The 13,252-nt window shown below is 42.6% G+C and overlaps 1 protein-coding gene across 1 annotated transcript in view; it reads right to left on the bottom strand.

The window, feature by feature from the left end:
- PRSS12 (serine protease 12) overlaps positions 1–11,201 on the bottom strand; it is an 80,274-nt gene extending 69,073 nt beyond the window's left edge. Inside the window, exon 1 of the mRNA XM_044224124.1 lies at positions 10,405–11,201. Within this exon, the coding sequence (XP_044080059.1) occupies positions 10,405–11,116 (712 nt within the window). The 5' untranslated portion in view covers positions 11,117–11,201. The remainder of the gene's footprint in view (positions 1–10,404) is intronic.
- Between the last annotated feature and the right edge of the window lie 2,051 nt (positions 11,202–13,252).

Here is a 13,252-nt window from a genome sequence, read left to right as displayed (position 1 = left end):
TACTTTTGATGTTTTTCTATGACTATATTTACCCATAACCAAAACTGGCTTTAGCCCTGTGAAATAGATTTATTCAAATCATGCCGTGTCAAAATGAAATTAAATCATCTTTTAACACATGAAACATTCCCTCAGATTGAGTTCCAAATGAACTATATCTGCCTCCATTAGTTCACATCTATAATTCATATTAGTATTAGTTGTTCATTTATTATTCATGTAGATACCTTCAGTGTTGAGGAAAAAAAAATCTCAACTGGTCTAAGTCAAAATGAGAGAGTATCTAAACAATGAAAGAGTAGCCTTAAAAGCAATTCTACTCATTTACATTGAGATTATTCAAAATTTATAAATTATATCAATTATTACTTCTTTTAAAACACTATACAATATTATGCAAAAGGAGACTCTTTCCATGGTTTAATGATGGCATACTAAAAACACACGAGTATAACCCTAGCAGAAAACTTCACCAGTTGTGTGTCTCTGAACTATTCATACACAAGCAAATGGTATGGGTATTAACATTTCATCGTTCAGCTCTGAGTGATGAAATTAAACTACTCCTGGTAATAATCCTCATATCTGTCTCCTAGAGTAGGGATCACTGGAAAGGTAATGAAAATGCTTAGTATTCTTCTGACATCTCAATCACAGAGTAGGTGTCCTCAACCAGAGGACACAAGTGATTTCTTATTCATCTTTGTAATTGCTGCTCCTAGTGTGAACTCAGAAAATGTTTAATGAAATCTATCCTTGCCTTGTTATAAGAACCAGCATTTTCCACCCTTTGCGTCCCTCTGGTGATCCTAATAAGAAGTATTGAGATGGTGTCTTGTAGTGTGGGAAAAATCTCATTACTATAGTGCTTTGCATACAATAAAATTTTTATTAATATTGTTGGGCTGACTTGCAGGACGAAAGGGGAGTGGGTAGGGGGAGGCTGCCCTGGAAAAATAAGATGCGAAAGAGGCAAAAAAACAAACATTTCCTAACAAGGTGCCAACCACAGAGAAGGCAACTAAATGAACTGTTCACATGGTGCACAACCAAATGCTTGTTTATTGTGCAGACTCAAGGAAGAGATTTCAGAGGACTGCTTTCTTTACGAGTTAATTCAGGGATGGGGGAAGCTTCAAAATTAGAATTAAAAGTGTCTACCTCACAATTGAGCTAACTTCAGTATCTTAATAATTATGGAATTATTCACTTCAGACATAAATTTGCTAGACCTGCAAATAGCATCCTCAAACAAGGAAATAAGCTTTTTCAATCAAATCAGGGTCTAAATGTGATTCAGTTAGATTCAGATGAAAAATAAATGTAACATTTCACAGAACAATTTTTTAAAGTACTTCCCACTATTTTTTTTCTTTTTCTTTTTAAAAGACTTAAGGAAGAACAATCTTTTTAAGACTTTTTTTTTTAAAGATTGTATTTATTTATTTGACAGGGAGAGATCACAACTAACACCAAGGAAGTAGAAACAATCATCAGAAGTTATTATCAACAATTATATGCCAATAAGCTTAGCAACCTAGATGAAATGGATGCATTCCTGGAAAAATATAAACTACCAAAATTGAACGAGGAAGAAATCGACAACCTGAATAGACCGATATCTAATAACGAGATTGAAGCAGTGATCAAAAACCTTCCAAAAAACAAGAGCCCAGGACCTGACGGATACCCTGGGGAATTCTACCAAACCTTCAAAGAAGAAATAACACCTATTCTCCTGAAGCTGTTTCAAAAAATTGAAGCAGAAGGAAAACTTCCAGACTCTTTCTATGAAGCCAGCATTACCCTGATCCCCAAACCAGGCAAGGACCCTACCAAAAAGGAGAATTTCAGACCAATATCACTGATGAATATGGATGCTAAAATTCTCAACAAGATCCTAGCCAACAGGATCCAACAGCACATTAAAAAGATTATCTACCATGATCAGGTGGGATTCATCCCTGGGCTACAAGGATGGTTCAACATTCACAAATCAGGGACGCCTGGGTGGCGCAGTTGGTTGGACGACTGCCTTCGGCTCAGGGCGTGATCCTGGAGTCCCAGGATCGAGTCCCACATCAGGCTCCCAGCTCCATGGGGAGTCTGCTTCGCTCTCTGACCTTCTCCTCGCTCATGCTCTCTCTCACTGTCTCTCTCTCAAATAAATAAATAAAATCTTAAAAAAAAAAAAAAAAAACATTCACAAATCAATCAATGTGATACAACAAATTAATATGAGAAGAGAGAAGAACCACATGGTCCTCTCAATTGATGCAGAAAAAGCATTTGACAAAATCCAGCATCCGTTCCTGATTAAAACGCTTCAAAGTATAGGGATAGAGGGAACATCCCTGAACCTCATCAAATCTATCTATGAAAGACCCACAGCAAATATCATCCTCAATGGGAAAAAGCTTGCAGCCTTCCCATTGAGATCAGGAACAAGACAAGGATGCCCACTTTCACCACTCATCTTCAACATAGTATTAGAAGTCCTAGCAACAGCAATCAGACAACAGAGAGAAATAAAAGATATCCAAATTGGTAATGAAGAAGTCAAACTCTCTCTCTTCACAGATGACATGATTCTTTATATGGAAAACCCAAAAGACTCCACCCCCAAACTACTAAAACTCATACAGCAATTCAGCAACGTGGCAGGATACAAAGTCAATGTACAGAAATCAGTGGCTTTCTTATACACTAACAATGAAAATACAGAAAGGGAAATTAGAAAATTGATTCCATTTACTATAGCACCAAGAACCATAAGATACCTGGGAATAAACCTAACCAAAGAGGTAAAGGATCTGTACTTGAGGAACTACAGAACACTCATGAAAGAAATTGAAGAAGACACAAATAGATGGAAGACCATTCCATGCTCTTGGATCAGAAGAATAAACATTGTTAAAATGTCTATACTGCCTAGAGCAATCTATACTTTTAATGCCATTTCGATCAAAATTCCACCGGCATTCTTCAAAGAGCTGGAGCAAATAATCCTAAAATTTGTATGGAATCAGAAGAGACCCTGAATCGCTAAGGAAATGTTGAAAAACAAAAATAAAGCTGGCGGCATCACGTTACCTGATTTCAAGCTTTATTACAAAGTTGTGATCACCAAGACAGCATGGTACTGGCATAAAAACAGACACATAGACCAGTGGAACAGAGTAGAGAGCCCAGATATGGACCCTCAACTCTATGGTCAATTAATTTTTGACAAAACAGGAAAAAATATACAGTGGAAAAAAGACAGTCTCTTCAATAAATGGTGCTGGGAAAACTGGACAGCTATATGTAGAAGAATGAAACTCGACCATTCTCTTACACCGTACACAAAGATCAACTCAAAATGGATAAAAGACCTCAATGTGAGACAGGAATCCATCAGAATCTTAGAGGAGAACATAGGCAGTAATCTCTTTGATATCAGCCACAGCAACTTCTTTCAAGATATGTCTCCAAAGGCAAAGGAAACAAAAGCGAAAATAAACTTCTGGGACTTCATCAAAATCAAAAGCTTCTGCACAGCAAAGGAAACAGTCAAAAAAACAAAGAGGCAACCCACAGAATGGGAGAAGATATTTGCAAATGACAGTACAGACAAAAGGTTGATATCCAGGATCTATAATGAACTCCTCAAACTCAACCCACACGAAACAGGCAAACACATCAGAAAATGGGCAGAAGATATAAACAGACACTTCTCCAATCAAGACATACAAATGGCTATCAGACACATGAAAAAATGCTCATCATCATTAGCCCTCAGGGAGATTCAAATTAAAACCACATTGAGATATCACCTTACACCAGTTAGAATGGCCAAAATTAACAAAACAGGAAACAACATGTGTTGGAGAGGATGTGGAGAAAGGGGAACCCTCTTACACTGTTGGTGGGAATGCAAGTTGGTGCAGCCTCTTTGGAGAACAGTGTGGAGATTCCTCAAGAAATTAAAAATAGAGCTTCCCTATGACCCTGCAATTGCACTCCTGGGTATTTACCCCAAAGATACAGATGTTGTGAAGAGAAGGGCCATCTGTACCCCAATGTTTATAGCAGCAATGGCCACAGTCGCCAAACTATGGAAAGAACCAAGATGCCCTTCAACGGATGAATGGATAAGGAAGATGTGGTCCATATGCACTATGGAGTATTATGCCTCCATCAGAAAGGATGAATACCCAACTTTTGTAGCAACATGGATGGGACTGGAAGAGATTATGCTGAGTGAAATAAGTCAAGCAGAGAGAGTCAATTATCATATGGTTTCACTTATTTGTGGAGCATAACAAATAGCATGGAGGACAAGGGGCGTTAGAGAGGAGAAGGGAATTGGGGTAAATTGGAAGGGGAGGTGAACCATGAGAGACTATGGACTCTGAAAAAGAATCTGAGGGGTTTGAAGTGGCGGGGTGGGGGGGAGGTTGGGGTACCAGGTGGTGGGTATTATAGAGGGCACGGCTTGCATGGAGCACTGGGTGTGGTGAAAAAATAATGAATAATGTTTTTCTGAAAATAAATAAATTGAGAAAAAAACACAAAACAAAACAAAAAAAGATTGTATTTATTTATTTGACAGAGAGAGAGAGTGAGAGATCACAAGTAGGCAGAGAGGCAGTCAGAGAGCGGCAGAAGCAGGCTCCCCGCTGAGCAGAGAGCCCGATGCAGTGCTGGATCCCAGGTCCCTGAGATCATGACCTGAGCTGAAGGCAGACTTAACCCACTGAGCCACCTAGGTGCCCCCTTCCTACCATTTTTTAATCGCATTGTTTCCAAAATGCAAGTATGCTCCAACCATACTTCTTAGCTAACTCTGTTGGTTCTCCCAACAATTACCTCACTTCCTCCTGCCAGGAAAGTCCCCAGGTGTTCCAGGATTCATCCTGATTAAACTACCCAATTGCGTTAATTGAATTTTCCTTTCCAGAGAGTGCGGGATGAACATGTGATCCAGTCTTGGCCAATGAAATGCAAGAGGAAGTCGATGGGGAGTGTGTGAAATTCTAGGAAGGTGTGCTTACTCTTTCTATGTGAACTACAGGAGGAGGGGCCCTTCCTTTCTTCTGCAGGCTATCCTATCACAGTGGGAAGCCCGGAACATGCCACACTTAGAGAACAGAGGAGCCAAGAGAATAGCAGAGAAACAGAGTCCTATCATATTGGAGCCCAACTTCTTGTAATATGAACAACAAATCTCCTGATTGCTTCAGTCGTTTTGAATTGGGTTTTCTGGTCCTTGCCATGAAAACCACCCTAACTAATCCAAGCCACACTCATATCCAAGTAATTATAATTTTTTCCTCTCCCGAAAGCATCTTTTTTTCACAGTCATAATGTATATAAACTTGACACCCATCTTTTCCCCTTACCATTATAAGCATTTTTTCCATCTTTTATATATAATCTTTACAATTATCACTTGAGTAGCTACATAGCAGCCATCAAATGAAGGACCTCTGTGTAGTATCTTATTGCTATATATTTAGGTTTGCCTCCACAATTATGAACCAAATCACTTTTTTTCTTCTCTCTCTCTCTCTTTTTTTAAAGGATTTTATTTATTTATTTGATAGAGAGAGACACAGCGAGAGAAGGAACACAAGCAGGGCGAGTGAGAGAGGGAGAAGCAGGCTTCCCGCCAAGCAGGGAGCCCAATGCAGGGCTCAATCCCACATGCCTGGGATCATGACCTGAGCCAGAGGCAGATGCTCAATGACTGAGCCACCCAGGCGCCCTTTTTTCCTTTTTAGAAGATTTTACTTATTTATTTGAGAGAGAAAGAGAAAGCAAGAGCAGGGAGGGACAAAGTAGGGAAGAAGCAGACTCCCTGCTGAGCAAGGACCAGGACCTGGGGCTCAAGGCAGAACTCCATCCCAGGACCTAGAGATCGTGACCTGGGCTGAAGGCAGACACTTAACCCAGTGAGCCACCCAGGCACCTGTGAACCAAATCACTTTTATAAAGGTCACCTTAACACACACAGACTCACACACAAAGACAATGGCCACATATCTATTTACACTCACAGATAATCACTCACAAAAGACAAAAGTATCTAGGGGCACCTGGGTGGCTCAGTCAGTTAAACATTGGACTCTTGCTTGACTTTGGCTCACGTCGTCATGTCAGGGTCATAAGATCGAGCCCTATATCTGGCGCCAAGTCTGCCTGAGATTCTCTCCTTTCTCCCTCTGCCCCTCCCACTCAGTCTCTCTCTCTCTCTCCAAAATAAAACTTTTTTTAAAAGGCAATAGTAACTAGATATGTCATTTTCTTCTTTCAAAAAAAGAAGTCTTCAGACTAGTAGAGTCCGATAATGCTTCAAATCAAAGTACTTTATATCTGCTTTATCCTGAAAAGCAGATTGAGCTCAAAATTTACAATCCAGCCAGGAAATATTTAAAATCTGGTATTGCTAATGTTTCTGAGAACCCGCTACACAGAATCAAGATGCAGCATTTTTTTAAAAGGGACAGTTTCCAGCCAACTTTTTAATTAACATTCACTTCAAACGCCAGATGGACGTCAAAGAGTACAGCCTGTAAACAACTGCCCCACAAGTCTGCTACCTCTTTTTGAATCAGGAGACTGCAGAGGGTACATGTCTACGAACAGCTTAGCATGACGACATGATAAAAAGTCAGATCTAAGAGTCATTCCTTCTGGTGAAACCTCCAATATTAGAGCATTATCACCATTTATTGTACCTGTTTTGCCCATCAGTCATCAGTCACATGTGGCTGAGTTCCACTCGGCTGCTTGTAATGGAGAGTAGTTAGCACAGCATCAAGTTGTCCCATCTGCCATGCCAACCAGTGACTGGAAAGTGATTTTCCCTTCCTAGTCGGGAAGCTCTAAATTACTACAGGGTATTGAGGGGCGGGGGATCAACTGCATATTAATTCTTTCTGTAGAAACATAAAAAATAACCTAGCTCGCATGCAGTTAATAATCATATTCTGGTGAACTAGGTTATATTATCCCACACCAATCAAACAAAAAACAGTGGTGCCATTTCCTAGAATGACATAAAAAGGTACCATAGATTGGCATGCCTTCTTCTTGATTCTACACCTGGCAGAATCAAGTCACAGATGGTGGACTCAGTCTACCTAATCATCCACCACTGTACATTCTAGATGGGTTCCGATGTCCCAAGTATGACAAAGGGTCTTCAACATCCAAATCACCTTGACTGCTCATCAGAAATGCATATTCCTGGGCACCTGGGTGGCTGTCATTAAGCATCTGCCTTCGCCTCAGGTCATGATCCCAGTGTCCTGGGATGGAGCCCCACATGGGGCTCCCTGCTCTGCGGGAAGCCTGCTGCTTCTCCCTTCTCCCTCTCCCACTGCCCCTGCTTGTGTTCCCTCTCTTGCTATCTCTCTCTCTCTGTGTCAAATAAAAAAACAAATAATCTTAAAAAAAAAAAAAGAAAGAAAGAAAGAAAAGAAAAAAAGAAAGAAATGCACATTCCTGAGACAGATCTAAAGATTACGTAATCAGGGCTTCTGAAGGCTACAGCCTAGGTATCTGCATTTTAAGAAGTTCCTAGGTGCTCATTATGAGAACAAACTCCCTGGGCTGATCTAGGTATTCCAATCCTCCAAACGACTCTATTACTAATTCACAGTTTCATACAATTGGGGCCCAGGCATCATCTTTCACTCTCAGACATTTGAGCCACTGGTGCACCCACACCTTGCCTTAGCTTACCTGAAATCCCCCCAGCGTCCCTTCAAATAGGCTTAGACCAAGTCTCTACTTGAAGGCACCGATTTCCTCATTTCTCTAAATGCAACTAGATCCGTAACTCTGGCTTCCAGTTTATTTCTTGATGGAGGATTTCACTACTATAAATTTTCTTTCCTTTTGTTCTAGTTGTTTTTTGTAAAGAAAAAAAAAAAAACCTCTGGATATCTCTCAATCCTAAGATATGGGAAACTATGTGCATTGAACCAAACATAATTCCTTTCCTCTTTCCTTTAAGACTAGTCTTCAAGCTACAAAAACAGGATGGATCCTCAGACAGCACATATATTTCTCCATGTTTATATAATTAAAGAACTAGAGCCAAATGAGTTGTGACATGAGATTGTACACTGCCTTCTAATGTTGTTATGCGAATTAAATGAGAAAACTCATACATAAAATGCTTAGCTCAGCATCCAAGATAGAGTGAACGTTCAATGAATCCTAGTTGTTATCAGACCAGGTTATTTTGATACATGCTCGGAGCTGGAAAAGTTCTTTGAATCAATCTATTCAAAAACTGCTTTTCTGCAGATAAGGAAACCAAAGCTCTGGGAGTTAAGAGTCTTACCCAACACTATATATACTGCCAGAGCCATAACAGACACAGGGTTTTCTAAAGCATAATTCCATATTCTTTTCACTACTCCATGATAGCTTTGTTTACCCTCCTCAGTGAAATGCAGGACCAAGGCCAGGAAGCCATAAGTATGTTCAGAACATGCCAGTCATTTCAAAGGAATGGATCATGCCTAATCAGAATGTGAGTAAATGAAAGGATGGGAAGCTCTGGTTATCAAGACTGGGTCTGTGAAAGTAATTAATTATTACATAGCCAGACAATTGTTTTCCTGTTCTTGAGGGGGGGGGGGTGACATTTATCTCCCATCTTGGGAGGTTTCTTTTGTTTCTCTTGTGTTCAATCCCTTTGCCCCAGGAAGTACTGCACATAAAACGGTTATGCAGTGTTTGGGATTCTGTCTGGTGAGAATTCGCTATGAACATAAAAACATCACATAGAGTCTGTGCTGCTGTTAGATTTACATTTCTATTCAACACAAGGGAGAAAACAAAGAACAACCTACTCTCCTCGTTTGGAATATAAAGTTGAAGGAGTTATGTGTCAGAAAGAGAGCAATTTATCACTATAGGGTTTTACCTTTGAATTCCATTTTTCTTCAGTATAGCTGCATATATATGTATACCCTAATATACATTTAAAAATAAGAAGCACCTTATAATAACGGGAAAGTGAAAAAAATTCCAGTGTTTGCTGAACATGATATTTTACAACAGATAATCTCTTACAGTAAATAATGAGACAATGCTAGGGCTCTTTGCCTGATATCACCTCAATTTTTTTTATAGCCACATTGGCATTCTGTCCATGAAACACAAGTATAGCAATGACTTCATTCTCCAGACTGAAGGATAATTGATCTTAACCTTCCTATCACTTTCCTTTAACTCAAAGCTAATGCAATTCAGATAAATAAAAATGTCTGTAGGGAAAAAATAGCACTATGAAAGCCAACCTCCAAATTACCTCCAAAAATAAAGTACAACATATTTCAGAATCCCAATTCACAAAACCCCTGCCCCACAGCTTAGATGGAGAGCTGCCAACAAGATGTTTGAAGGAAAATTCAAACTTTGAAGGACATAAAGTTTTTCTTCCCAGTTATGAAAAAAGGGGTGTGGGGGGAGCCCTAATGTTAAACAGAACCCCAGCAACTAAAAGTGAAGCACTGTTCAAAGGCGGATCACTTACTTACATTAAACCTATTAATATGTTTTCATTGTACCATAAAACCAAAACATGTTACCAACTTTATCTCTTGATGTCACCAACTAATCCCAATTGCCCACAAAGAACATATACAGCTAAAAAATGCATCCTTGAGAAGTACATCTGAACATATCAAGTTGCTTCTTCCCTAAGATAAGTTACTCTTTTTCCTTTCTTTTCTCTTCACTCACTGATAATATTTACCAAACTGTGTCCCAGAACGTAAACATCATTTTGACAAGTTGTATTCTGATACAACTTGTATTCTGATCAGGAAATTTTGCCATACTTTTTCAAACATAGGTCAATGGTGAGACTGAAGGCAAAAAATGTATCACATTGTTCCAAATCAGGGTCTATTGGGAGGAGGTAAGGTTATTGGTTGTCATACTAGATTTAATATTTCCCTTTCCATAACAAGTAATTAGAAACTTTATCTGCTTTACTTTGCCTCTTTGGTGTAAATATGGTAACACCCTCAAGGCAAACTGATCTAAAGAACATGCATTCATCCAACGAACACACATCCACCAGACGAGCACGTGTGTACACACACAGACACACACAACAGTGGCCAGAGACCATATCCAGGAACCCAGGGCGCAGCACCTTGCACAAAATCTATCCTCACGACAACCTGCCCACACAAAGCACGCGTCGCTCATTTAAGGTCACCTAACAATGTACTTTGCTGGTAACTCGGCGGCAGCCAACCATCACACCCGGCAATGCAAATCCGAACCTCCACACTCACACCTCCTCTCCTCGAGGCACACTTAACGCCCTGGGCGAGCCAGACTGGCTCCCCGCCAGTCCCGAGCTGCCGCCTCTGTCCCGGGACCACTCACCGTGTCTGCAGTCGCAGTAGCCCCAGTCCACCTTGCCGTGGGCGTGCCCATAGAAGCACCACGGTCGGCCCGCGCCGTCCGGGCTCCGGCAGAAGTTGTGGCGCTGCCCTCGCAGCTGAGCCCAGCTCGCTGGGGGCGACCGCTCGAGGAAGGGCGGCACCTCTGCCCAGCGCAGACAAGGGGCGCCGAAGTCCGTCACATTGACCCAGGGCTCGCCGGCGGGGCAGTCCCGGTGGTGCGGCCCCGGCGTGCGCCCGGCGTGGAGGGCGTGCAGGCGCTGGGCATGCATCGCGGGCGGGGGGCGCGGGACGCGCGGGACTGGGGGCGGCGGAGGCGTCCTCTGTGGTCGCTGCTGGGTGGGAAGGTAATGAGGGTGCCGGGGACTTGCCGGGGGCGAATGGCGATAGCGGTGGTGGAGGGGGTAAGTGACGACTAGATCAAAGCCGATCACTTCGGGGAGCGCCCCTAGAACCAGAGCCACCACGAAGCAGGCGAGCGTCATGGTTCCAGAGCAGCCGGGTTTGGTCCATGCTCCCCGGCTCCTCCGGTTCTGAAGAGGAGGAGAAGACGGGGCGGGGGCGGGGCTGCAGCGTCCCTCGAATCCCCCACTCGAGTCCCTTCCCGCTCCCCCCCGCGCGGACCGCCCTCCCCTCCCCATTTCGCCTCCCGCCGCGCGTTGCGCTTTGCGCGCTGCGTCTCGGCTCCTGTCCATCCGTAGCGGCCGCCCGTGGTAAAATCTTGAGCTCCTCGGAGACTCGGCTGGCGGAGACGACTCGCAAAGAGAAGACGCGGACTCGGCGGGGAGTGGTGGGGACTGAGCCCCAGGTAGCCAGCGGTGGCACGAGCCCGGGAACTCTGCCCCCTGGCTGCGGGCGCGGGGCGCGCAGTCTCCTGCGGGAGAGCTGGACCTGCGCTCGGCCCCTAGCCGGCTCCCGGCTGTCGCCGTCCAGACCAGACCAGCTGTTGGCACCGCCGCAGCCTCGCTGTGCCCCAGCCAAGCTCGAGGGTGCCAGTGCGGGGGAAGCTCTTGGCTGCTCCTTGCCAGGAGGCAACACCATCAGAGTTCCGAGTCTGGCGGCTCCCAAGCTTGGCACTGGTCCCTGCAGCCATCTCTCCACCAGTCCTCACCCACCCACCCACCCCGCCCCCCCCCCCGTGCCGTGTCTCGTTTTCTTGGTTTTGAAAACTTCAGAAGTGTGAATGGATTTAGTTACAATTGTCCCCTGACAAGTCCCCAGGAGAAGAGTTAACAAAGCACAGGAGAAACGCTGAAGACATATTACTCAAGTGTGAGCTCCTCAAGGACAAGACCACATTTCATTTAGCTTTATATCCCAGTGCTTAACACTGTGCCCAGCACTTATTAGGCTCCAATAAACATTTGCTGAAATTAAATTCCTGAACTGACCCAGGGAAAGGAGCCTGAGCTTTCTACTTCCTGCCTCCCACTTGCCACCGGGTGCGCTGGACAACACCAGTTGTTTGGTTATTACTGGGATTCAGCGAGGCCCTGTTAATACCAAATTTCCTTTCTAACCAGAGAAGACTTCATCCGCCCGGGTCTCCATCCTATCCAAAAAGTCCACCCCTCTAACACCTGCTTCGTTTTTGCAGGGCAAGGGACTTGAGTTAAGCCTACATATTTGCCTTTCCAAAGTGGACTCACTGCTGGTAATTTTGAAGCTGCTCTGTCTGCTTGATCTTACCTTAGCAGTGCCTTTCAACAGCTCCACTCCCCTACCCAAAAAAGTTGGCTTCGAATTTTTAAAAATTCACTGGAGTTGGATATTTTAGGATTTCTCCTTTCAGTGGTTCCTGACCATGCCACTGAAGTTAAACATGGGAAAGGAGAGAGCCTGGGTGGCTCTGTGGGTTGAGCCTCTGCCTTTGGCCAAGGTTATGATCTCAGGGTCCTGGAATCAAGTCCTGTGTGGGAGCCTGCTTCTTCTCTCTATCTCTGCCTGCCTCTCCGCCTACTTGTGATTTTTTTTCTGTCAAATAAACAAATAATATCTTAAAAAAAAAAAGCACGGAAAAGGAAGGCCAGAGAGATGGTAATATTTACTTTCTGGTAATCACTTTTAAGTATAAGGAAAGACTACTGTACCATAATTTAATGTATCCCAAAGAAAACCTGAGCATAACTTAAACATTTACTGTAAAACTAGGTTTCAACTAGAAACTGATTTAATTCTCTAATCTCAAATAATAAATTTTAGTTTAACTTTCATGAATCGTTGTACTGATTTTCCCCACTCCTATTTAATTAAATATTTGATTTTATTTCAGAATGAATTGGGTAAAAAAAAATTATATATATATATATATATTAGGAATCCCAAGGTGCATTTGTCAGATCTTTATTCAAGATGTTTTGGGGCACCTGGGTGACTCCGTGGGTTAAAGCCTCTGCCTTCGGCTCAGGTCATGATTCCAGGGTCCTGGAATCCAGCCCCACATTGGGCTCTCTGCTCAGCAGGGAGCCTGCTTCCTCCTCTCTCTCTCTCTGCCTGCTTCTCTGCCTACTTGTGATCTCTGTCTGTCAAATAAATAAATAAAATCTTTAAAAAAAAAAGATGTTTTTGTTCAAGATGCTTGTATGCACTATTTTGGTTGGTTGGTTGGTTTTTACTATTTTTCTGCCTCCAAAAGCATAATTAAAAGGGTTCTCCTGCAAGAGAGATTGATGTACTTATTTTAGAGTTCTAAATTTTTTATAATATATAAATATATATTTGATATAAATTTTTTATATCAAGAATCTGTGATTATACCAAGAATCTGTGTCATAATAGGTGACAGGTTTTTTTTTTTAAAGATTTTATTTATTTATTTGACAGAGAGAGAT

Source organism: Neovison vison, chromosome 11 (assembly GCF_020171115.1).
Source record: "Neovison vison isolate M4711 chromosome 11, ASM_NN_V1, whole genome shotgun sequence".
NCBI lineage: Eukaryota > Metazoa > Chordata > Mammalia > Carnivora > Mustelidae > Neogale > Neogale vison.
This window is presented reverse-complemented; position numbering and strand designations above follow the sequence as displayed.